The 26,584-nt window shown below is 45.8% G+C and overlaps 5 protein-coding genes across 5 annotated transcripts in view; 2 read left to right on the top strand and 3 right to left on the bottom strand.

Annotated features, from left to right (window-relative positions):
- LOC111076848 overlaps positions 1–16,489 on the bottom strand; it is a 41,530-nt gene extending 25,041 nt beyond the window's left edge. The window contains 2 exon segments of the mRNA XM_041592551.1: positions 2,944–3,387; positions 16,183–16,489. Of these exon segments, the coding sequence (XP_041448485.1) occupies positions 2,944–3,387; positions 16,183–16,203 (465 nt within the window). The 5' untranslated portion in view covers positions 16,204–16,489.
- A 391-nt stretch (positions 16,490–16,880) lies between these two features.
- Positions 16,881–17,367, top strand: LOC111076840. Its single transcript, XM_022370833.2, has 2 exons — positions 16,881–17,077; positions 17,139–17,367. The coding sequence occupies exons 1-2, from the start codon at positions 16,963–16,965 to the stop codon at positions 17,171–17,173; spliced, it is 150 nt and encodes a 49-aa protein (XP_022226525.1). The 5' UTR covers positions 16,881–16,962; the 3' UTR covers positions 17,174–17,367.
- Positions 17,368–17,649: 282 nt separating this feature from the next.
- LOC111076838 (solute carrier family 35 member C2) lies at positions 17,650–20,268 on the top strand. Its single transcript, XM_022370831.2, has 4 exons — positions 17,650–17,896; positions 17,965–18,663; positions 18,744–18,996; positions 19,080–20,268. Exons 2-4 carry the CDS (start codon positions 17,992–17,994, stop codon positions 19,652–19,654), a joined length of 1,500 nt encoding a protein of 499 aa, XP_022226523.2. The 5' UTR covers positions 17,650–17,896; positions 17,965–17,991; the 3' UTR covers positions 19,655–20,268.
- On the bottom strand, positions 20,142–22,174 carry LOC111076839 (cyclin-J). Its single transcript, XM_022370832.2, has 4 exons — positions 21,948–22,174; positions 21,683–21,869; positions 21,184–21,603; positions 20,142–21,117 (listed from the first exon to the last, which is right to left on the bottom strand). Exons 1-4 carry the CDS (start codon positions 22,041–22,043, stop codon positions 20,501–20,503), a joined length of 1,320 nt encoding a protein of 439 aa, XP_022226524.1. The 5' UTR covers positions 22,044–22,174; the 3' UTR covers positions 20,142–20,500.
- Positions 22,175–22,668: 494 nt separating this feature from the next.
- Positions 22,669–26,563, bottom strand: LOC111076847 (probable RNA helicase armi). Its single transcript, XM_022370854.2, has 5 exons — positions 26,123–26,563; positions 25,639–26,067; positions 24,029–25,576; positions 23,165–23,962; positions 22,669–23,092 (listed from the first exon to the last, which is right to left on the bottom strand). The coding sequence occupies exons 1-5, from the start codon at positions 26,561–26,563 to the stop codon at positions 22,787–22,789; spliced, it is 3,522 nt and encodes a 1,173-aa protein (XP_022226546.2). The 3' UTR covers positions 22,669–22,786.
- Between the last annotated feature and the right edge of the window lie 21 nt (positions 26,564–26,584).

Genomic DNA, 26,584 nt, shown 5'->3' on the forward strand with positions numbered 1-26,584 from the left:
CCTGTTTCGGTACGAATGATAAACAATAATAGCAGACAACAATGAAGGACGATGGCCCAGAAGAGGATTACAGGACACTCACACACAGAGCGAGAGACAGAGAGCGAGAGACAGAGAGCGAGAGACAGAGAGCGAGAGACAGAGACAGAGCGGGAGAGACAGAGAGCTAGAGACAGAGAGTGAGAACGAGGGGCAGACAGAGAAAGAATGCAAGAGTAAGAGAGGGAAAGACAGAAGCAAGAGAAGTGGAAAAGGGAAAGGGAAAAGCTAAAAGCTGAAGCATCGGACGAGTATGCGACTAAGTGTTTTGCAACGGAAATGCCGAGCTATCATGCAAAAAGCCACTGTCAGATTAACGAACCATGGCCAAAACAGATAGGAAGAGAACGGAGAGACGGCAGGCAGGCCGGCAGGCAGGCAGAGAAAGGAAAAGAGAGAACGGAAAGGACAGGCACAGGCACAGGCACAGGGACAGAGCAACGTTGTAGCTATGCCAGAAGGTAAATGGCATCAGGAGAGATCCGCCAGTCAGCGCACGTGACGCTGCGACAGTCCATGACCAAGTGCTGATTTTTTATCAGTGGACAGAATGGGACAAAAAGGGAGTCACAGCGATGAAGGAGAAAGCAGGACAACAAACACACAGAGCAAAGAAAAAAACGTGCTAAAAAAATTCGACGAAAACTGACAAAAAGGTTATTGACATTGTTGTTGCTTTCGCCGCCAGCTGTCATTCTGTTTTTCTGCCATTCAAAACAGAATTTTCAGTGCGAATATTGAATAAAAATAGCAAGAGAAATGAAAGACAATTGGGCAAGGAGCCCCTTAAATACCCCAAAATTGGGCTTAAATAAAATAAAATAGAAGTTCAATTTTGTTGAGTTTCCAACCAAAATGTGAAAGAGTACTCTGCAAACAATTATTAGACACTTGACTGGCTCCATTCTTAGCTTAAAACTGAAGCAGATATTAAATGGGAACCCTAAATATCTACAAGCACCTCAAGTATATCATATAACAGAGAATCCCGCCACCCATCTAAAGCTTCCCCCGGCCACTCCATGCCACTCATCACTCAGACACAGGGTACACAGCACAGCACACACTGTGAACAGTCGCCCGAAACCGCTTGAAAAGTATTGCATACTTGGAGGCGCCTCCTTCAGCATATACTTGCAACAAAATGCTGCACAGAGTGGCAGAGAGGGGTGGCGGTGGCGGTGGGTCTAAACAAAAGCAAAGTCAAGCGTAACGTAACAGAAAACTGCGCAACTTGTGAAGAGGTGGAAATGCTTTTTAAGTATTAATTTGCGCAAACACTCGACGCAACAGAAAAGCAAAAAAACAGCAAAAACGAAACAGAGTGGGAAAGAGAAAGAGTGAAAAAAAAGGACAAAAGAGGACCAAAAAAAAAAACAAGTTAATAAAGCAGCACTGCAAGTGTAGCAGCAGGCAGCAGGCACCCCCACTAAACCCCCTTACCACCCACCCAAACCCAACCCAATGCAATGGGGCAAACTGCTCTTCGCCACATTTTGTGCTGGTCGCCGGTCGCCGGTCGTTTGCTGGTCGACATTCTCCTTTGGCCAATGTCTCACTAATTGTTCGGAACATGGCCAAAACACCTAGGACACCCGCAGAACACCTACGTTAAAAGGTTTAACCCTCCCCGCCCCCACCCACCGAACAGAGCTCTCTTCCCTTCCTGCATTTCATTGCATTTTCCTCGGACTTTCTGTCATCGTTGCTGCCAGTCTTTCAATCATCGTTGCTGCCTGCTCTTTCGCTCTTTGTTTGACCCACCCTTTCCCTCCTTGTTTTTCCCCAATCTCCCCTCACTTCCTCTCATAGTTTCTCCCACTCCTTGGGCACTCTCTCTCTCTCTCAAGTGCATTTTAGCTGTTTTGCGTTAATTGAAAACTTTTTTTGCCGAGCAGATATTCAGTATTTTTCACAGCATGGCAAAAACAAACTGAATTGGAAAAGTTTTCTAGTTTTCCACACTACCAAAAGCAGTGAGAGAGAGAGTGGGAGTGGCAGTGGGTGTGGCAGTGGCAGTGGCAGTGGGAGTAAAGTTCTCCTAAGTAGAAGTTCAACTCTAGAGTTTTTAACGCTTTGCCGCCTTTCATTTGTTCATACTTTCCCCTCAGCTTAAAGTCCGCACCCAAAAAAAAAAAAAACAAGTAACCAAATACCCAAGTTCCAGTACCAGGGACTCAAGGACTTGGTACCCCGAACTCCGTCTCGAGTTTGTTTGTTTTTCCTCACAAAAACTTGGTGGCCAATTAGTGGGCAGCAGCGGGGCCCGGGACAGGGGCAACTAAAGATGCGACTCTAACTGGCAAACGGCAGATGGTGTTGTGCCTCTGGGCTAAATCGAAAATCCACTTTAAGCTCTTTTTCGGGGTTGCTTTTGGAGCGAAATTGTCAAAGAATGAACCAAGGTCCAAGGTGTTTTTGTGTGTGTTTTTTAATGCGGAAATATGAATCCCAAAAGAAGGAAATCCCTGAGAGCCATTAGAGAGCCATCCCAAAGGACACACCACAGGAAGTCCCAAAAATTGACTTAAGCTCCAGCTCGCAGAGCAGTTGAATGGACAAACTTACGATTGAAGAAACAGAACCGCGAGAGTTTTATTAAAGTTGTTGGCAAGTTTAATTAAAGTTAAGCTTTTCGGTTCTTTTATGAATACTTTGATCTGTCGTTGGGAGCTCTTAATTGTCTACAAACTTCCCTAAAACGAACTATTTATGTATACAATAGAAGGAGATCTATTGTATTATGTTTCTATGGAATAAAGTTGAGGGAAACCTTCAGAGATTTATTTTCTACAAGGCTCAAAAATATATAAATTTAAGCAATTTAAGGCTCTGTGTGGTGCCTCATTTTGCATTTTAAATATTCATCTTAATTGTGAAATATTAAACTGAAATGCTACTCACGATTTCCCTTTGCAGCTTGGCAATGTTGAAGTTCGCTTGGGCCAGCCGCACACTCAGCGTGGCCACATCACTCGTCAGCTGGGCCCGTTCGCTGGCATTCCTGTCCACCAGCTTCAGCATCTTGTCCTCAAGACTCTGATTGACCTTCTGGACACGCTTGTGGGACTCGTAAAGGCGATCGTACTTATCCTGCCACGCTATCACGCTGTCCTCGAGCTCCACCTGGCGTTCCGTCTCCCGCAGACAGGCGGATTCCAGTGCGTAAAGCTGTGACTGTTTCTCGATCAATGCCTGTTGCAGTTGTTCAATTTCCGTCGTCACTGCTGTGGGGATAGCGCCGGATAATGCCACTGCTGTGGCTGTGGCTGTGGCGGTGGCGGAGGCAGGAGGCGTGGATGACACCACCGATGCTGTGGGTGCCGCCTCTGATGCTGCTGTGGCAGCCTGCAGTTGAGTGGAGAGACAGAGAACAGACACACACACAAAATGAAATTATGAGCAGAAAATATTTTGTAATTAATTTTACTTCCGTCCGGACGAGTGTGCTGGCTGGCGCTGAGTTGGGTTCTTGTGTGTGTGTGTGCACTTTTGTGTGGGTTCGTTCGACGCAAATGCCGGACAGTCAGACGGACAGACGGACGGACGGACGAGCTGGACGCAAAGTGTCACACAGTGTTTCGGCTGTGGCTGCTGCAAAAACGCTACTGAAAGCACGCCCTGGCATGCCCTGAGGGGGTAGACAGCATCAGCATCGGCATTGTACGTGTGTATTACAAGCGTATCTCTTTTTTTCCCTCCCTACCTCTCTATCTCTTTCCTCCTGTGCTGTGCCGTCCATCGGTTTTCGGTTTTCGGTTGGGTTTTGTTTTAAATAACATTTCAAAAAGCTTTGAGCTCTGGGAGCGGAGCGCTCTGTACATTTCATGTCATAAAAATGCACGTCATGCTCATAAATTGGTTGGACGTTAGCGGGGGCGAGCGAGGCAGCCGGGGAATACGTGTCCAAGCCGTACAGCATCTGCCTGCAGATAAGACAATGCATTCGGCCAGAGCGACGCCAGCAATGCCCTAACTTTAGCATGGAGCGATTAGCAAGGCAATGGGAATGTTCCCCGCAGTTGTTAGAGCAGGGTGCATGAGAAAGCCACTAAGCAAAGGATGAAAAAGTAGAGAGGAGAGCACCACCCAGGTAGAAAGAGAGTGGCGAAGAGCGATCTGCTAGAGCGAAGCGTGCAATGCCCTAACTTTAACATTGAGGCATAGGCTTGTGTGCTTGATAATACCTGCAATTATCAGGGAAGGGTGCATTGGGATCTAGGGCTCGCTTTCTGTCAGCAACTGATAAGCAGAGGCTGTAAATGTATACACAGCAAGAGGACAGCCATATGAAAAGACAACTCAAGCAGAGCCATATAGAGAGAGAGAGAGAGAGAGACGCAGAACAGTGTGGAGTGCAATAACAGGGAGAGGCAGATTAGTGCGAGTGGCAGGGCGCAGAGAGCGCAGATCGGACAGAGAGAGAGAGAGAGATAGTGCTTCAAAGCTTTTCTTATCAGCAGCCGCAATCAATGCCAAAGCGTGACTAAAACTGATTTCAATGCTTACAAAAAAGTATTTTATTTGGTAACCAATTTAATTAGCAAGAACATAATTTCCACCTCTTCCACACCGCACTCTCTCGCTCCCCCTCACTCACTCACTCTCTCTCTCTCTCTCTCTGTATAGTAACCGAAAGCCTTGCAGCTGCAGCAGCTACCAACCTCATCCATAATGCCTGAGCTACCGGAGCTATCAATATCAATATACTCATCCATCTCCGGACACTGCGTACCCCGCACCCCGCAGAACTTCCTTGGCAGGGCAGGAATCCTTGCAGCCACAGGCGACACTGGCGAGACGCAGATGTCGTGGCTCAAAATCAAAGTGCAAACTACGTTCTCAAACAACTAATTGGATTAACTTGGCTAAAAAAAAAAAGAGTGGGGACGGGGGTACGAGTAGGAGCCAGAATGTCGCCAGTGGAAACTTTGTCTTTGGTTATTCCGTCAACTCCAATCCCCTTAGCAACCAACCCAGTCCCAGTCCCAGCACCACACCCCCCCTCGTAACACATGAGCTTTCCTTTCGTCACATGCTCCTGTGAGGTGGGGGTAGGCGGGAGGGAAGACTGACAGTCTTCGTATCTGCGCTGCTCAAACCTAAAAACTGCAAAATGTACACAAAATTTAATTAAAAAAGGATTTTCGGGCTGGAAAGTTGCTTGGCTTCTTCGCTGACTTGGCCTCTTTCGAGGCGGTTCTCTTTTTTTTTCCACAAAGAAAATAATATTTCTTCTCCCACACACACACACACATACATCCATATCTCTCTCTCTCTCTCTCTTGCTCTTTCTTTCTGCTTTTCTTTGGCACTTTCTGCTAACGCATAAGAAAATTCAATTTATAGTTTGTGGTGTGTGTGTGTGTGTGCGGATATGGCGGGCCTGGCAAATTGCCAAAGACAGACAATGCTATTAATTAATTTAGAAACCATTTTCCAAGGAGCAGGAAGGCGGTAACAATTAAAACGGAACCGGTTAAAGTGTCCATAGGGGGCTGAGGGGGGCACAAAAAGCAAATGCCATGTACGGTCCGAGTATCCTGCGTCTGTCTGTGTGGCTTTCCCGAAAGTTTCCCCAGAGTTGATGTGCATGATATGTGGGAAAATATATGGGGGAAAACATGCTGTGGCATTTCGGATAGTTATCTGCCATTCCCCCCGCTTTTAGGGGTTATTAAAACCATTTTCATGTTTGTTTTATGTTTTATGCTTTTCCAACATGTTTTGTCATCGTTCGTGTTAGTTTTGTTTTTTTGTTTTTTGTTTGTTGCATGTTTTTCAAATAATTTATTAATATGCCTGCTGCCCTTTTCTGGTACAACACACAAATGATTTAACATCCTGATGGTTGCCGCTGTGTATTGCCATTTTTTCATTGAATCTTTTTAATTGTTGTTATCAAAATGGATTGCGCAGTATAAATTGAATAACAAATGCAGCAGCGTGTCGTTTTTTTTTGTATAACAATAATTTGATAAAAGAGTAAATATCAGAGACGTGGCTGTCGTTTGCTTTATTTATGGGATTATTGCGAAAACTCTGAACATAAAAGCAATGTTTGGAGACCAAAAAAAAAGCGAGTTTTTAGCTGGAAATTTTGCATATTTGTTTTACAGTTTTTCTCTTTCTATATATGTATATAATTTTATATTTATTTTTTTATTTATTAAAATCTACCGCAGCAAAGTTCCTTTTCTATGCTTTAACAACCGTTAGTTTATTTTCTAATTCTATTTCTATTTTGTATTTTTTTTATTGTATTGGTTTTCCGATGTCAAAACCATTTCCAAGCAACATATTTCTTTACTTCTTTTCCATAAGCTTTTCCATAAACTGCAGCCTCGAAGAGGTTGGGCAGCTCGACAAACTTTTAAATATTAATTGAGTCATGAGGTGTTAAACTTGTCTTTTCTTTAGTCCTTTCTCTCTTTGTCCCCTGCAGCGAGGGGACTTGCACATAATCAAATCCTTTCTAAACAACTTTTAACTCTCAACGTTTTTTTTTTATCAGGTTAAAGGACTTTTACAAGAAGTTGCTTTTTGTATAGCTTTTTGTTTTCAATCAATGCCTTCTCTTCAAGCCTTTTTCTGCTGCTCATTTTTCTTGGTTAAACGAAAACTTTAGCAGCTATTCCATGACTTTCCGAAACCGTTTTCTAATTGTCATCCTCATCTTCTGCATCCCGCTGGTGTAAGTGCAAGTATTCGAACAGACAGAAGAAAAGTAATGAGAGAAAAGATTGTGGGGAAAAATGTGAAAAAAAAGAGTGGGCGAAAAGTGTGTGGTGCGGGTGGGGTTGTGAGCGTGGGTGGGGTGCAAATGGAGTTGTCATTATTTATTATGTTGCTCAAGTCTTTCATTAGTACGGTGGCATTTTTCTGTGTCTTCTTTTTTCCATTTGTTGCCAAAAGAAGAAAATGATAATGAGGGGCCGGAATGCGAGAAAGAATTCTCTTATCAACCTCATTGAGGATGTTGTCACATTCCTTTTTCCGCTTATTTACAGTTATTTGGTTGCTCATTTTCCGCAACAGTCAGGACCCCCTGCAGGACCACCTTCAAAGGATTAAAAAAGCGAAAGGGAAAGTGGCGGCAGGCGTCGTTTGTCTGTCTGTGAGGCAGGCGCCATGAATGTAAAAAGTGTAATTCCCATCATTATATGGGGTCCCTCCTTTTCTGCCCGATTGACCTTGGCTTCCAGATCCCCAACTGATTTCAGGGCATAATTACAGATCAGGGCACCGCCCCCTATCCCAAACCCCCAAGTGATTTTTCTGTGTTATTTCAGTAACCAAAAACCCGCGCAACTTTATTCGTTCAGTCGCTAAGCAAATGTTGTAAACATCAGTGGATATGCCCCAGCGGAGTGGCTGAGAGACGCTTGGGTAAACAATATTTTGTGGGGGGGGCCAGTGATGAATGGCAAGTGTAGGGTCAATTGCTGTGAACCCGGAGCCCAGTGTATGCCTTATAGCTCCTGCCATCCCCATGCAGCATTCGCCAAGGCATCGCTGACATTTAACGCAAAACGACGCGAGCCTGTCAATGCCAATGTCCTGGATGGCACAGGGCGTGCTGGCACAGTGACGGAATGTTTATGCGAATGCTTGGGCACAAAAACATACGTGACGTGCCTCAGTCTGGTGGCCCCCGATCCATGGCTCTGTCTTTGCCTCTATCTCTGGCTCTATTCCTGGCTCTTTCTCTATCTCTGGCCTTATTTCTGGCTCTTTCTCTGTCCCTGGCTTCTCCTATTTCTGGCTCTGTCTCTATCTCTGGCTCCTTCTATTCCTGGCTTCAACTAAGGCCCTGGGCCTGCCCCGCCCCGCCCCACGCTATTTTTGTGTGCTGCTTAAGCGGCGGAAGCAACTGACAGCTGAAGGAATGGCAACAAGGAAAGCGAAGCTCTGGCATCGAGACGAGTCGAAATCCCTGAGCTGGAAAAATGCCTTCAACTTCAGCCAGCCCGTGACAGTTTGCCACCGCCGCTGGCTGCTACGTTACGTCAAACTTCTACTCATATTTTCCCAATGCGTTGACGGCTGGCTGTGTGGGTGTGTAATTAGGATATAATGAAATATCTATGCATGACATTCGATATGCGCCAAGGCTGCTGTTCTTCTTTGGGTTTAATTACAAGTGTTTAAGCTGCAGTTAGAAGCAAAATGTTGGCCAGGAAAGACATATTAAGTACTTCCTTATGGCAGTTTAAGTTTCAATTAATTATTTGCTGCCTCAGGTGGAAATTTAAGGGACATTAAATCAATTTCAATTAGTATATTAGTTGCACAGGCAGGAGAAATATCCAGGGCATTTTAAAAAGCAAATTCGTTAAACTTTTAAGTGACTTCAACGAAAGAAACTGCGAACCAAAGACAAAGAAAAAGACAGAATACTCGTATGTATTCCCATGCCCACGCTTACCCACTCGAAAATCCACAATAATCTCTGGCTAAACTTTAAACCAAACTTTAGTTCCACTGTGCATTATCTTTATACCCACAGCAGTGGTCCACAAATGTACGCTTATCCTCCCCCCACCCCCGCTCATCCGCTTCTTGCTGTCTTGTCTGCTCTGTGCCTCTGCCTCTGCCTCTGCTCTCTGTTTTGTGTACACATTTTGTACATATTTTCCGAGTGACACATTATGTTAATACATTCTACAGTTGAATGCGGGCAAATATTGAGTGGCACACACACACAGCCACACATACTCGTACACTACACACACATGTAGCACATGAAATTTATGTATATTTTGATGACATTTTGAACGCATAACGCACAAAATGTCAAATACATAAAAATGAAAAGCCAACGACGAATGGCAGCAAAAACGTAGTGAAAGAGTAAACCAAATGGCAGGGCGGGGTGGTTTGTAGGGAAAATCATTTCCACCAAAATACACGCACATTTCAGGATCCCTTTTTCCTGCTCCGTTTTTCCTTCCTGCCACGGGGTTTTACCCCCTTTGGGGAAATATATCGAATAACACGAAAGCGGAAATCGATGACGGCCATTTTGCTGTAAATTGAGGCATTTTGCCCGAACGCTTTTGTAATTGTGCGACTGAAAAGATGAGGAGCGATCTATAGAGGTAGAGAGGGGGCGCTGTAAAGCGGTTTGTTGGGTGGGTGTGTAGGTACAGGGACAGGGACAGTGGAAAACTGATTAGTATAGGGGGGGGGAAGTAGTCTATCTCTATGGGATATCTCTTCTCTCTATTCTCTGCTTGCGACACATTCGCATTTGCTATTTTTAGAACGATTTTCATTTAATTTGCTGCCCATGGCTGCATAACTAAAAATGGCAAAACCCAGTAGCCGGATATATACCACAGCAGCAGCAGACAGAGAGAGAGAGATAGAGAGAGAGAGAGAGAGGAATGGTAACGAGTGTTGGGCTCTATAGGACAGGGGGAACGAGTAGCGCGCGCCTCGCTTGCCGGTTTATGTTTTTCAATTACGGCGACCGCGAAATTTGCAATTTAGATAGCAATTTTTAGGTGAACATATTCGGTGTACACTCGTACATATCCCAGTAAGTCAGTAAAGTCGCAGGGAATATTGTATTCCAGGTGTAGCATGCAACAGGCGCAAATATCGTTTCGTCCTTCAAGCATAGGGTATATCCTAGTCGATCCTAGCCTGGCCTCTATTACGGCACCATCAACACCGTACGAGCAACGAGTATTCCATGCAATTTGGCAAATTGTGCGGCACAAAATGGAAAGGGCAACCCTGCCACAAAGAGGGGCAATAGAGAGATTGAGGCACGGCACACACAGCTGCCTGTCATATACATATGTTCATGCATATACTATAGATATATGTATGTATAATCCTAATTCCAATTTCTAGTCAATTACGCAAATTCGAAACCAAATATTTTTTTTTCTTTTCTGTTTTCGTTGGCAGGCAAATTGATTGGAGGCACATTTTTGAGTGCGAAAATGAAAATTTCGAAAAATCTTGTTAGAGTAAATAAATTAAGCTTAAAATTGAATAACGATGAAATATAATCCATAAAACTTTTCGCCGAGCAAAAAGTTAAGCTGTGCTGTGTGTGGGTTGGGTAGGGGGGTGGGGTCTGGGGAGTGTGTGTTGCGGGAAATTCTCTAATCATTTTAATTGACATTTAAATTATTTGCGGGGCACATTGTGGGTGGTTGGTCCGTACTGGCCCCGCTTCATCTCTGTGGAATTATTTGTCTTTCAGTTTGTTTCCGGCTCATGTGCAGCCTCTGCCCAAGCCCCAGTCCCAGCCTCAGCGCTGCATGCCACTATTATTTCTGCTCTGTGTGTGTGTGTGTGTGTGTGTGTTCAGAGACTTGGAAAATCCGTGTGCAATGTCAGCTTTGAGTTGTGCCACTGAATGCAGCACTAAGAAGAGAGACAGATGTCAAAGAATGCAGCAGGAAGGAAGAGTGAGAGCGAGAGCGAGAGATGACTATATGAATGCAACGTGGCGTATGATTAATGCAAAAAAAAATAAGGTTTGTATGTGTGTGTGTGTGTGGAGCATGAGCATTGCAAGGCCAAAACATAGTTGCCACTGCATGTGGCTAGATATGAAAGCTAGAAGCAGACAGTCAAAGCCAATGAGTGCCAAGGGGAGTGCCAAGTGCAATCGATTAAAAAGGAAAAACGTTGATTGAATTTTCCAACCAGCAACAGACATAGAATGAGGTACAAAAAAGAGAGGCCATATGGGGGCGAGCCGAATGCGAATCCAAAGACAAAGAAAGAGTAGCCGTGGCAGTGGCTGTGTCTGTGGCAGTGGCAATAATAACAATCAAACCCCCCGAAGCAAGCGATGCCGCCGATGCCAATTTCCTTTTGCTGCTACTGCTGCTGCTGCTGTTCGTTTTTCTTTTCTTTTTGCGGCTGCTCGCAGGGATAAAGCCAAAAAGGGAAATAAGCAATTTCAGCAAATAAATCGTAAAAAGTAAAAGTAATAAAATCACGAAAATGAGAAAAGAACTCACGCACACACACACACACCACAAACACACATGAGAAGACAGAAGAGCAAATGAGAAAATGAAAATATTTTCAGCTATCAAAAACAGACAGCAAACGCAATCGAAGTACAGTGAAATCTGAGACACACAGAGAAACGGAGGGAGACACGTGCTATGTATAAGGCAGTGGCAAGCAGGGAGCCGAAGGAGCCTGAGCATGAGATAACCGTTAATGTGGTGCCAATTGTGGTGCCAACTGTGGGGGCCAAGTAGACCGGGCGGTGGGGTGTGTGTTTGATTAGGAAAACACGCAAACAAAAAAAGGGCGGGAAACACACACATTAAGGATTTAATGAATAAAAGATGAAGAAAACTTACGCTTTCCCATTGTGGGGGGAAGTTATGAAAATATTGATTCGAAACGGGATGGAATATTTAAGGATATATTTGCCATTACTCCGCAGCCAGAGGTTAAGTAAATAAATATTTCCTTGTCTGGGTAGATCTTTAAGGCACCCCCCCCAAATTAATTAAAACGAGCGCTGGAAATCTTATGCAACATTTGAGCATTCAATTTATGAAAATCTTCATTCATTTCTAAGTAAATAATCACTCGAAAAAAACCTTGAGCTGCCATAGCCTCGTATTCCGCTTTCCAGCGAACTTTTGTACGAAGCGTTGTTAGAATTTTCTAGGCGATGATTATTCCACGATCTCTGAAAGCTTTCTATCACTGATACCCTAAATACAATCAAAATTCAAACAAAGGAACACTTGGAACCCATTCGCAAGTCCCCCCCCAATCAATTCGTTCGTTTCAGGCTCTGCCCACAAAAACTTCAATTTAATTGATTTCTACGATAGACAAAGATCTCTCATCTACCGAATTAATCCCCCCATCAGTTCCACAGAGACGAATGCTAATGCATGGACGAATGGCAAAGCCAAAACAAAGTGCAAAAAAACCAAAAGGAAATTCAACAGAAAATGGTAGAAAGGAGTCATATGAAGTCATACACTTGGAACTTTTCCATTTTCCATCATCTCGCTCTCTCTGCGACAGATAAAGGAAAACCCCACTGCCACACACACCACACAAAAACACACAGATGCATAGTTTTTGTCTATAAGAAAAAAGGAAATGAGCAAGACATTGAGTCACCTCAAATAATATCGGGGGGTGGTGGAGAGACAACACAAATGTGGGGGCAAGTGGCAGTGGCAACCAATGTGGGGAGGGAGTGTGGAAAAGCAATCAAAATACGAACCAGAGACAAAGGAGAAGATAAATAGAGGCAGGGAAGCAAAATATTGCCTTTTGTGGCAAAGCAACAAAGGGGGTGGCGGCAACATGCCACAAAGCGAGTGAGAGACTACAAGATAGAGACACAGAGAGAGAGAGAGAGAGAGAGTGTGTGTGTGGCAGGTGTTTTTGGTTTTGGTGCTGCCTTCTTCTTTTTTATAGATGCAACAATAAATTAAATCAAAACGACTAAATTTGACCTTGAACATGTGCTACAGGGGGCATGTGGCATGGGGCATGGGGGCAGGCCAAAGGACCAGAGGGCCAGAATGATCACATCAAGGATGCACATGGAAGGGCAAGCAATTTTATGGCGCTGCCACATGCTGCACGCCCCCACACACACACGTACAGTCCATTGGCGGTCAGTGGCAGGGCCATGAACCCTGCAGCTCTATATATCTCCCCCACCCCGTCTCTCCATCGCATTCGTTGTGGATGTCAGGACCTTGGGGGCAATTTCCTTGCCACATTCACTTGTGCATCATGCAACTGTTCCTGCAGCTGTATATGTGAGCAAATAAGCATAACGAGCAGCCGTATCCTTGGGGATGCTATATGCTGATGGGGCTGGCTGGCTGCTCCAGCTCTCGCTCTCTATCCCTCTCTCTCTCTCTCTCTCTTTCCCTCTGGCCCATTACGCATACGCCATGTGACTCACCAAGGAAAACTCTTTTGTTGCACCGCCAAATTGAAATATTATGCATGGGGCAGCATTAAAAAATATGAAAAAAGAGTGGAAAGTGGAAACGGAAGCAGTAGCACAATCGAAACCGAAACGAAATAAAGTATACCCCTTTAAAGATATGCAGCAACAATTATGACCAAAGATGTGACCAATTTCCGAAGAGGAAGCAACTCAAAGGGGAAATGGCTCCGGGTTACGCCAGTTTTTTTTGTGCTAAAATGTAAAATTTATACCCCAGACGGGTTAAGTAAGCATTAAGGAGAGCATTACAAACTCTTCCAATCTTCTTCCAATACTAAAAATAATCGATGTAGAAACCATATGAAAATCAAGTAGAAAGATATTCCAATTATTCGATTAGAAAAGTTAACGGAATTCTTTTGATTCTTCTGATATATATTCAGCCTAAAAGTAAAACCTAATCTTGGCAAAATAATCTATTACTAGCTCTCTTAGCTCTATATATTTACGATATATTGTGTACATTATTTTGGTAGATTCCATTCTTCTATTTGCTTTCCCTGTTACTCAAAATATATTCAATTTAAAATTTAAAGAGAGTTATCTTTGATGTGCACTTGAAACACCATTAAAAAGAGTACTTCCAGCTAATATTTATATATGCAGGATATATCCGAATCATCCACAGTAACATTAAGGCTCAACTTCTATATAATATCCATTCATCTCGGTTAATTCTAGGACACAGCTTCATGCTTCATGTGGATAGAAAAAAAGAAATAAAAGTAACAAAACAACAACAGGGAGGATTGCAGAGGATGCCGCAGGATGCAGGTCCTGTAAGCTAGCATGAAGAGAGGGCCCCCATTGTACACACGGAGGTCACAACGAACTGACTGTCCTTTCTCCCTCCCTTCTCCCACATCTCTCTTGGCTCTGACTTTTGTTTTGGCAAACGGCATGAAACGAGCTTCCCTCTTGCCATCTCTCTCTCTCTCTCTCTGTGTGTGTGTGTGTGTGTGTTGCCGGCTAGGGGCAGCATCATTAACATTATGTAAGCTGGCAACAACGGCAACAACCGGCGACACTGACAGCAGCAACAGACGGTAAAGGCTCTCCTATGCCACACAACTTTCGCCCTTTGCCTCACCTGCCACACTCTCATTCTCTCTTCTCTCTGTCCGTTTTCCCCCCTTTGGGCATGAGGCAGGTATGCCCGAAGTTGTAATTTATGCTCTGACAAAATGGCGCACACAAAAAAACCTCGAAGAAATGGGTGGCAAAAAGGAGGTAAAAGCCGCTCACGTAATGCCAACTATGGCGGCTTACAAAGGGGGGGCAGGGTGCTGGCCTATGTGTTGCACTTGACGGGGCAGCCACTTCTATATATTTATGTTATATATCTGCCGTTTATATGCACGGCAGCAGTTTGGCCTTTGCGGTGGCATAAATTAAAGCCTGCAGAGAAGAAATCTTTCATTTGAAGTTCAGCTGGAATATAAAATTGTGGGGATTTGTGATCACAGATCAGAGATGAGTCTCTGTGATAATTCAGATCAGTGACAGACCTCAGAGAGTATTCAATTTGTGTAAATATATATTTTCCATACTCTTAAATGTGGCTTACAGCTTTACAGCCAAACGCATTTCCCCCCAGGAAAACTTGAATGGCTTTGGGCCATTAAATGAGGAGGAAAACCTTGCAGAAATGTTTATCTTTTTGCACCACAATTCCAAAAACCTGAACAAAGCCAAGGAGTACATGCGTAAATGTATATGTATCGGTGGATATGAGTTGCTCGTGTAAGTCTGTGTGTATGGCATTCAGCTAGGTGAAAAAGTTTGGAGCAAACTGCATAAACGAAACTTCTTATAAAGTCTATAAAACGTAATGACTCGCGCTACATGCGCGCATCTCTCGCCAAAGTATGCAACAAAAAGTTCCACTGACTTTGACAGCCAACGCGACAGGAGGAAGTGAAAGAGGCAGAGCGAGGACGAGACAGCAGACAGGCAACGGCACTGAGAATTACTATACGGAAATTCCTGCAGGAAAACTCAACTTTTGCAGAGAGTCCCCAGCGGTGAGGCTTTGATTAAAGCTGATTTCTGGCAAAAGTTCAGTTCTATTGGTAAAGTTTAAGCGTTGAAATTTGTATGGGGAGTTCAAGGTTTGCCAAATGGGAATGCAATGTCAAAAAGGAACGAAAAGGATAGGATAGGAAGTCAAATATCATTCGACTATGCATTGAGAGCAAATGAGAATCCCATAAACGAAAGAAAAGCCAACTAAAATATAGTTTTCCTTCACCTTTACCCTTCATTAATGCATCATTCAGACAAACACTAAGCCAGAAATAGCATTTTGATAGATTTGTAATCCCTCTTCATTTTGGCATTTCATTCCGTGACGTCAAGTCAAACAAATGGCAGTGTGACTGCACTTGAAATTGCCATTCGAAGGCGCAAAGAGTTTGTTTGAAGGATTTTGTGTGCCACAAAATGTCAAATCACCAAACACACAGCAATACCAAAGCAAATCAAATTTGCATGCAACATCGCGTCCAAGTGTATTTGGGTAGGTTGTGGGGTGGTGTGGGGGGTAAATTGAAATCCGTTTGCAAAATGCCAGCTATTTATATTTGTCCATTGGTGTTCGTTTCTTTCCTTTCCTGTACGTGTACGTGTACGTGTAAGCTTGTGTATGTGTGAGACATGTCTGCACTTGTCACACAGATTCTGCCGATTAGAAATTAATCGAATTTTACTGTCGAATCGAAAGCAGTTCGTTGGCGGCGGCAACAGCGGCGACAGCGACGACGGCGGTGGGGTTTTTGCGTCAGGAAGTACTCGAGACGTTGGGCGAGCGGGCGCCCATGCTGTTTCCATGGTAATGCAAAAAACAAGCAGCCAGCCACATGCCAAACACACACAAACACAAATACACTCTCCCCATTCAGTCACACATATACACACAATCAAAACACCCAACACACACGCAAGACTCCGTTTCTCATACACTGACACCGAATGTTACGCAGTCGGCAGGCGGTCTTTCAAGCCTAATGGCTGATAAGCTCAATTCATTTATATAAGAAAACCAAAGAAGGAAGCCGAAGTACCCCCCCCCCTTCCAATTTGATTTTTACTTAAATTTAATTTTAATTTGATTTGTAACGAGCATTCCTACTCTCTATGGGGTGCGCTCGTTGCTTGCCTCTCACCTGTTCCACAATTGTCGACATTTTTGATGCTGGGGATATTTCACACCCGCTTGATGGTTTTTATATCACTATTGTTGTTGTTGTGCAGAGGCTCTGTTTAACGGGAAATCCTGCGTGGGATTCATTCATATTCTGCACCACTGCATTTTGTTGCTGTGAGTCTTTCTTTCAACTCTTCGATTTTCAATGAACGACGAAATGAATGTAATGTATGCTGGCAGCAACACAAAATACGCGACTTTTCCTTGTCCGCGGCGGCGCCCGAGAAAGATTGAGGCAAGCAAAATTCAGTGTCCTTCCCAGGACATTTTTTATACTACTGTAGCGCAGGAAATGCCCAAAAAGGTACGGACAACGAGGCAAAACGAGCAGCAGCATAAAAGCGTCATGCCACGAAGCTCACCCCACCGCGTCCTTTTCCACATACCTTGCTTGCTATTTTGTATGAGTTTTGAGAGAGGAAAAAGCTGCCGTTATAGATCATTTTTGAACGTAATTATTCTCAAATGGCCAAGATTTGTATGCAGATCATGAATGAGTAGTAATAAGGCGTTCGAAAACGGCACTAAATGGAATTTCTACATGAACTATGCAAGGTGTGCTAGTACAAGAAGGTGCGTCCACACGGGAACGACCTACAGCACTGTTTCATTGAATGATTGCAAGGTGTATCGATATATCGCTATCAGACACGTGCAAGAGTGAAAGCGCATCTCGCAAAAATTTATTGTAAATAATCAAGAATATTTTACAGAAAGAAAACCCCATTACCTGCGCACCATGTTCCGCCTGCAACAAGCTCAACCCGATCCTGCCGAGGAGCAAAAGCGTGTGTCATCGGAGGTTCGCTTCAGTTTCATCATTTTCGGTACACTATGCGCCGCCATCCGGCTGGGTAATTATGGCAAATTATGTAAAATGTACACACATCATTCTCGCTTTGCTCTTATCTGCAGCTCCCATTGTACTGCAGCAGTTGAATACTGCCTAAACAGCAAACTCAACCAAATGGCACCACATCGAAGCAGTTTGCAAGCAACCAAATTATCAATTAAGTGTTAAAATCACTCAATTATGATTGAACTGGATATGCCGGACGCATTATTAATACACAATGCATTTATTTGAACGCACAGTAACCAAAAACAGCTGGTTTAATATGTAATTAAAACATCATGACCCAGCAAATACGCATACCTATCTTTAATTGTTTGTTCGCCGGTGGTGTAGTCAAACACACAAAAAGTAAATAATAGTATTTAAGTAAAAAAAAACTATCGCACTAAAAATTTATATATCGATACGTGCCAGAGTTGACTGACATCCAACACGTACACACTATAGCCAGAAAATCTGGCTTGTAAATAGCCAACTAGTGCCGCCAACGCTTTCTTTCCAAAAAGTCAAGCCAGATTTACGGGGAAAAAGCAAAATCGTCAGCACTGTAGCCAACGCAACAGCACTGGCTGTGTATAAACAGTTGGCAAGCGGACGGACGGACGGATTTGGACAAAAATGAAAACGTAGAAACCATTTATTTGTTGGTGAAACGGTAGAAAACAACCACAACAACAACAAGTCAAAGCCGCCTACGCAGATAACAGATACTTGGCACGAGCAGTAGGTGCCGCGGGACGCGGGGCAAATTGCACAAACGACAAACATATGGATGGATCTATAAACTTTCCAGATAACGAAGCGACGTTGAAGTAATGTAAGTATTTCTCCATTGTCTTCTTGCCTGGGCTTTTCTTGTTGTTAACTTCTTGCGATGTTGCGCAGACACAGCAAACCCCACCGATACCGATAATGGTGGCTGCAAAGTACGAGCGCCTCAATTCTCAGAGCGGAGGGGGTGGCGGCGGCGGCGGTGGTTCCAGCGGTGCCGATGACGATGACTGCGAGGAAATTGAACTCAGTTTGGGCCAGAAGACGACGGCGGCAATGACAACGCTGCAGAATGGCAAAGATAGACGACTGGCCAACTTCAAATACGTAAACAGCAGCAGCAGCAGTAGCGGCGTTGGAGTCGGCAGTGACGACCACGTTGTAGCCACGTCGGCACAGGAGAAGATCATGGCTCGGCAGGCGGATGCCCGCTTTATGCAGATGGCCATTGGCACACTGGTCATTATAATGGTCTACCTGACGCTCTCCATTTCGCTGACCTTCTACCAAACGGACATCAATCGCGAGATGCCATTCCCCCTGGCGATTGTCACGTATCACCTAATCCTGAAATTCGTTTTGGCGGCCCTCGTGCGAAGGATCTATAAACTGCGTATGGGGCGATCGCGTGTCCAGCTGGATTGGCGTGTGGCACTAAGGAAAATGGCACCCACTGGCGTGGCCAGTGCCATTGATATTGGTTTCTCCAACTGGGGATTGGCCCTGGTGCCCATATCCCTGTACACAATGACCAAATCATCAACCATAGTGTTTATACTGCTGTTTGCCATAGCTTTAGGATTGGAAAAGAAGGTACGTCCATGCGTGGGATCGGGTCTGGAGTATCTATGTTTATTTTTATTACAAGTTTTTTCCCTTTTGTCTTTCCTTAGAGCTGGTCTCTGGTGTCTATTGTGGGCCTCATTGGCACCGGCCTGGTCATGTTTACCTACAAGTCCACGCAGTTCAATGCCCTGGGCTTCTTTTTCATACTGTTTGCCTCGCTGAGCAGCGGCCTGCGCTGGAGCTTCGCACAGTTTATTATGCAAAAATCGAAGCTGGGTCTGCACAATCCCATTGACATGATCTACTACATGCAGCCATGGATGATTGCGTCACTGCTGCCGCTTGTCTGTGGCATTGAAGGTGCGCCCACTACCATACCTAATACCACCTGAAATTCCACTAGATAATCTCTCTCTCTCTCTGTCGCTGCTCTCCGTTTGCAGGTGTCAAGCTGTACAATGTGGCGGAGAATCTAAAGATGTATACGACGGATGAAATAACGTGGGCCATTGCCAGGATAACCTTTGGTGCGCTGCTTGCGTTCCTCATGGAGTTCACCGAGTTCTTGGTGCTGTGCAAGACCTCCAGCCTGACGCTTTCGATAGCGGGCATATTCAAAGACATCTGCCAGCTGTTCCTGGCCGTCACCCTCAAAAAGGATCAGCTGAGTGCCATCAACTATGTGGGTCTGGTTGTCTGCCTTGCGGGCATTGCCTGCCATCTGTGGCACAAATACTCCACCATGGCCGATGCGGAGAAGCAGCAAAAGGATCTGCATTCGGACAACGACCATGACGACTTATCGGCGGAGTATAATTTCAATGAGGGAGCTAATGCTAATGCTGGCGGTGCGGACAATTCCATTGCTGGCATCCATGTGAGATCACACTCGACGTTGACGGTGCCATTGCTGGAGCAAACCGATTCCGAGGATGAGTCGGGCAATGATCTGAACAACAAGCAGAACTCATCTGATGTCATATTCGATGTGCTCAAACGACGCGACATGCAGCGATGAGGCAGCAGCTGGCATTCCCATCTGCACACCTGCACGGTTGTCCTGTAAATGTTGTAAATTCAAATGTTTCTTATTACTGTCCGCAAGTCAAGCTTAACGAGCAGATTGGTAACATAGTTAGTCTCCAAATTCCACTCTCTCCCTCTCACTCTCCCTGCCGCTATCTCTGGTCTCCATTCTCTCGGACATTCTTGCAATTGAAACTAGGCTAGACTTTCCCCTTTGGGAGCAATATCAAATTGTAGCTTATGGATAACAAACTGGAGCTGCATTAAATGTGGATTGGGTTCCACTTCCCCACTACCCCAGCTGCAGTTTCCCTGTTCCATTTACTATCTTTAAAGCATTTAGTATTAGCATTTTTGAAATGGTTTGTCATTCCTTAAATTCCTCCTACCAACCATACGCCCGCCCACCCCTCCAGAAGTCTTTTTTTTTTTCTCGATTGGATTGGATTTGTTGCTTAGAAAATTGTTTCTTTAGTTAATAATAACTCTTTTTTATTGTATTGTTGATTTTTTAGCTGATGTGCTGATGTGCGTGTGTGTGTGTAATATTTTTTGATAAGAGAAATGATTCCAATTATACACTAAATAAGATATAAAGAGGAATATACATAATATGTACATACAAATGCATTATGCATTACGATATGGGCATGTTCAATATCGAATTGAATAGGGTATATCGCCTGGAAATACTCCGCTACGTTTTGGGACTTAATTAGCAAGTTAGTACAGCGCTTGCGCTGTAGAGCAGTTTCGGTTATTTCGGTAAACCGATTGATTACCGAAGCCAAACCATTCAATCAAAATGTTTCGTTGTACATTTATTGCATGTATTGTGCTACCATTGCAGACGCTTCGCCTGCGGCTCGTCTTGGCAATCATCTTCGATATGCTTGCGCTTGAAGGCACATTGCAGCTCCTCCATGGCAACTGCAATTGATTCCTGCGGCTTTTCTATGGCAACTAATGCTGATGCCGGCAGCTCTTCGTGGGCTAAGGCAGCCTGTTGCTGCGGCTCTCTTTGCGAAAAGATGGCCGCTTCTTGCGGCAACACTGTCTGAGCAACTGCAGCCAGATTGGAGCTAGCAACTGGCTGCTGTTGCTGCTGCTGCAGCTGCACTGTTCCTATGTCATACTCCACGGTCAGCAGTTCTTCCACTATGACCACCGACTCGCCAATCCCAGAGTCCGGTGTCGACCAATTGGGATTAATGCTATCTGCCGAAGATGGGCCCATGTCAACGAATGCCATCACGCCATATGGCTCCACATAGCTCTCCTGGTACCAGTGATAGTAATGTGTGATATTCCCCAGCAATGGCTCAACCACATTTTCTGAATACGATGTCAGTTTGGTGAGATATTTCGTCCAGCACTTGAGTCCGTTTAGATGTCGCACCGCTGCTATGCAGGCGGCGGCCAACAAGGAAGGTCGCGTGTTGGCAAAACTATTAACTGAAACAGAACGAGAGAATATTCGACTTGAATGCGATCTTTAAAGGAAAGTCAATCGATGCTTACTGCTCAATGTGCAGTCTGCCAGACGGAGCAGCAGCTGTGACAGGGCCGATAGCATTCCTTCATAACTTTCGTACTGCACGTACTGAACATCCTCCCCGCCAGCACGGTCCTGCAGCATGGCCGTGTAGTTGGCATAGTCGGCGCGCGTGAGGAAGCTGCACGCAAAAAACTCCACAAAGCTGGCCGTGGTGGGACGCATAAGCTCAAAATTCAGATAGGACAGCACCTTGCGCTCCACCACCTTGTATTCGAAAACTGTGTAGCCGTCCTGCATCAGGCTGTTCAGTTCGCTGTAGCGCGGCACACTCGCATCGGTGTTCTCCATCTGGGCGGCAATGTGCAGACATGTGAGCGCCAGCAATGGCAGTTTGTCGGTCCTAATCGTGAAGTAATCGGTCAAACGATCCATATAGTAGACACCTGCGCCGATCAGATGGTTGGTTAGAGCATGTGAGTGATTTGATCAAGAGCAACAAGGTGCTCGCCCACGTCTCCTTACCCAAATGCACAGTGGCGCGATTCAGTTTGTATGTGCGCGCAGCTAGTTGGCAAAGTTGCAACAGACTGGCGCGCTCGTCCAGCTCCATGGAGTTGAAAAATATGGGACGACGACGCATCTCTGCCTCCTTCATGTTCACAAATATGTCCTGGGCATAGTCGGTCAGCCAGTGCGTCTTCCAGAGACGCTGCAAGCAAGGAATTTCGGTTAGCCATACAAAACAACAAATATATAGAGCTGCAGGGGCGGCGCACACGGCTCGCACCTCAATTTCTAGTTGATCCTTGCTCTGCGCATCTTGCTTTCCAAATGCAAAGGTATTCTCTTCGATGGCGGTTTGCGCCATTTGATTGTATTGCATTGAAAATGCCTTTATTTTTATTTTATTCGACAAAATCGCCCGAATTTCTGATTTTGCGGCTTTTATTTTTTTTTTCGAAAAACAACACGAAAAACATGGCCGCGCTAACGGTTCCTGCCAATGTGACCGAAGTGTGCGTTTGTTGATCTGAGAACAGCGCTGCCAGACTGGTAATGGCAGCACTGCAGCGCATTAAGCCAAGTTTAAACGGGGTAGTTGCTGCCTAAGCTCTAGCAATATTTTGTTGAAATAGCTTAAAAACTAGGAGAGAAACATACATCTCTTCTGGAAATGCTGCTTACAACATGTGGTATGGTGCAGACTTCTGCTTGCAGCAACACGCCGATACAAATGCGCCCAGTCTGCAGCTGTCCCGTTTAGACGGAGCCTTAGAACTCACTATATTTCTTTCTGAGCCGAAACAAGTTAATTTCGACAGCTATAATGTAACCCTGAACTGCTACGACCAGTTAGAATACTCCGCAAACTCCTGGGCTCAGCAACACACCAATACGAAACGAATCGAATATATATTTGAGCTGCTTGAAGTCAAATCAATTGTCCACTAATTCCCACCAATTCTTCATCCAATATTTTCCCACAATGACTTTGTTTTTTGTTCAAACGTTCTTTTAGTTCTTCTAATACTAAAGTTACAAAGTGAAATGAAAGCACAGCTTTTACGTAGTATCTAATGCAGTTGTCATATTGGCATTAACTTTAGTCGTAGAACTATATGTTTGCTAGTCGCTGCTAGACTCGTAGTTGGAGGAGGCATCCTCCTCGTCGGACTCATCTGGCAGAACAGATTGCGGCAGGTCGCAGCCAAAGTAGGCATTGTTGTTCGCACAAAATGTGATGAGATGACGCCAATTGTTGTCGATGCTCAGGAGATGGGGATTACCGTAAACGACCATAAAAGCGCGGGCACGCGATATCGCCACATTGAGGCGCTTATGGCAGCGCACAAATCCGAGGGCCAGGTGGGCGTCCTTGCAGAGCAGCGTTTCCGATGAGCGCACAGTCGAAATTAGCATTATGTCGCGTTCCTGGGTCACAGAGATCAAGATATATATATATATATATATATACACGTGGTGTAGATTGCTTTATATGCTCACCTGGCCTTGGAACTCTTCAGCGGAGCCAACCTTTGGCATGGCAATATTTGTGCCGATGAACAAGCCCCTTATTGTCTTTACCTGCTTCGCATATGGCGTTAAAATGCCAATTTGGTCGGGCGACACTTGGAGGCGATACAGGGATATGACCATCAGATAAACTTCCCTGGCCTCTAGGGGATTGTACCACGAGGGCGAGTCCCTGTCCTGCATATTCTGCCCCATAATTCCAACGAAGCAGACACCGTGGTTGCGCGGCATTCCCTTGCCCAGCACGGACTGCACCTTACCCAACACGGTGGCCTCCCGCGAATCCTTCTCGCCCACCATTGATATCAATTCATCGTCATAGAAGAGCTTGCTGTATGTGGCCATGATTGAAGGCAGGGCCCGATAGTTATGCAAAAGCTTCGTCAGCACCAGCGGATTAAATCCAGAGCTGTCCGGGTACCCGACCATATCCTTCACATACGGCGGTGTGCTCAGCAGGCGCTCCAGCAAGGACAGTTCGAAGCCACAGGTACGTCCGAATTTGCTCATTATTATGGGCGGCAACTGATACGGATCCCCGGCTAGAATGACCTGACCCCGATCCTTGGAAAGCAGAGCAGCGGGCATCAACGTCTCTGGTTCCGTGCTCTGGCCGGCCTCATCCATAAACAGGTGGGTGAAGTGCCCGCCCGGAAATGACATCTGCATAAAGTTACCCAGCGTTGCGCAGGTGCCGATGCTAACGCGATGGGCGCCCATAAACTTCCACTGGCAGCGCAGCTTCAGACCCGAATCGGTGACCAGCATCTGAAAGGGATTCACAATTAGAGAGTGTGAGTGGGAGTGGGAAAAAGGTCTGGGTTGGTTACTTACGTTGTCCTCAGCGGTTCCATCGGCACAAATGTCCAAGGTGGCGCAGTAGGGCATCAGATCGGTTGGAACCAGTTCCTTCTCAATCAGATTGTGGGATACAATGCGAATGAAATCGCCAGGGGACAGGGCATTGCTGGCAATGATACGCCTGGTAATGAGATCCGCCGCACTGTTTGAGGGTGCGGCCACCAAGATGCGGCAACTGTGCAGATTTCGTACCATCTGCAGCACCGACTCCACCAGGGTCACGGTCTTGCCGGTGCCGGGCGGACCAAAGATCACGTATGGCATGTTCGTTGCCTCGCCCCGCAGTATATTGAAGACGGCACGCTTCTGAATGCAGTTGAGCGATTTGTTGTACCACTCCAGCTTCGTGTCGAACAGATACATGTCCTCTCCCTCGAGCCGCACCTGCAATTGCGGATGGGCGCGCTTGACCACCTTGCTGGGGAAGAGGAACTGCTCGCCCATGGTGGTGACGACTTGACTGATGGCATGGTGTTGCTTTCTTAGCGAAAATCTCGAGAAATAGAACTCCAGGCGGTAGTCCTCGCCATTGTACTTGTCCTGGAACTGGGGATGGAACTTCAGCAAGACTCGATCGAAGAGCACCTTGTGTATGGCGCCCGAGTAGGTTTTGTCATCCTTGGTGGCCTCCTTCCAGGGATTGATGGCATACACGATATCGCCAATGACCAGCGAGGGCCGACGCTCCGCGAGATTCTCGATTGTAAGCGATAGATACTCCCCGTCGCGTTCCATGTGGGCCCTGTCCCTGTCAAAGTTTCGAATGCAAATGAAAAATTCAATTTCCTCCATGTGCAAAAACAAACGGAAGCGCGGCACATAGTTGGCCATGCACAGGGTCTCTGTCGAGCACGGATACAATCGCTCCAGGTCGTCGAACACTTCCGGGGCCCGACAATCTCTCAGGTAGGCATTGCGCAGACTCTCTGGCACATCGTAACTGCCAATGCGGGTGACCACAAATCGTCGCTTGACCATTCCGTGTTCACCGCGCACCACGTCCAATGTTTTGTCCCACACATGCTTGGCATAGCTGCGATTGCGCTGCCCCTCCGTTCTGCCAGAGGCAACAAAACTTTCGGCCGCAATCAGGCGACGCTCGGCATCGTCGGCCTCCTTCTGTGTCTCGCAGGCAATGACCTTGAAAAGGCGCACCACCTTAAACTGCTTAAAATCCAGCGTATATTTCTCTGCCCACTCGCCGATGCAGCGGGCCTCCACCTCCAGTATCACGGACACGTGTCGGTCGATGCCAATGCTGGTCTTGGTAACCGGCTCGATCACACTGATCTGTGACGCGTGGCCATGCTGTAGCTGGACCTCGTGAAGCTCCAACTTGCGATTCGTATTGTTTTGCACCTTGATGGTGATCTTGCGCTTCTCCCACAGCTCGGTGGTTATGAAGCGGGTGGCGCCAGTGATGATGACATTTCGATCGGCAGCAAACGTCTTCTCCTTCTTGATGCAAAGAAAGTTGCTCTCCTGCGGTATCACTTTGATGGCGCGATGCGTGAATTTCGACTGAAGGAATTTAATTAATTTATGCAATTTTCAATGAATATAAATCACATGATCCGACTTACATAAACACATTCGATGAGATCCGCCAGCACGTAATCGCCCATGTGCAGTTCTGGGCCAGTGGGGAAATTCTCGCGCATCAAATAGGCATTGGTGCCGAGTACAGCGAACTCTGGGAAACAACGCTCGACCTTGCATTTCTCGTTCGAGAGGATGCGCGTGGGCAGCACCTTTAGCAGCTGCAGAATCTCGCCCTGCTTGTCCACATAGCCATCGTCCAGCTGAACAGAGCACTCGAGTGTCACGCAGTCGCCCATCCTTGGCACAAATGTCATCTCAACGTTTTCCAGCTCAAACTTTTGATGGCCAGAGGCGGTGTCCACCTCGATGGTGGATTGCTGACGCTCAATGACCGTGCCATGGATGACCCGCTCCTGCGTTTTGAAGTAGGTGGAGTTCTCCAGTTTTAAGGACTCCACTGCCGCCTTTATCTGCAAGGGAAAGGAGTTCTTAGAATACTTCGGCAATGGATGGCTTCGGTCTTACCGTTGAATTGGTGACTGATTCGCCCCAGCCCTGCTCAATAACCTTCAGTATCTTGACCACCTTGAGGAAGTCCTCGTCCGCCTTCTTATAGCCCAGATACTCGACCACTGAGCCCTTGACCAGCTGATGGTATATATGGTCGGAAGCCTGCCCGTCGAAGTGGATGTACATATCGATGACACCGCCGTTGCTGTTCAGATCGGTGATGACGCCCTGACGGCTGGAGCAGAACTTGTCGACAGCCTCCTTTTCCATGCTGTTATCCTGGTCCAGATTGCTTTTGATAATGTTCTGCATGCAGGACGACTCTCCTTGCTCCTTGGTCTGCTGCTCCTCGTTCAACTCGTGATCCAAAAAATTGTTCTCCTGCTCAATCAAGTCCAACTTGCGCTCACGCTCACGCTGCTCCCTCTGCCACCAATTGCGCAGTACTGACAACATCTTGATTTTCTTTGGTCCCGT

The sequence above is a fragment of the Drosophila obscura genome, unplaced genomic scaffold, assembly GCF_018151105.1.
Source record: "Drosophila obscura isolate BZ-5 IFL unplaced genomic scaffold, ASM1815110v1 contig_1, whole genome shotgun sequence".
Classification (NCBI taxonomy): Eukaryota; Metazoa; Arthropoda; class Insecta; order Diptera; family Drosophilidae; genus Drosophila; species Drosophila obscura.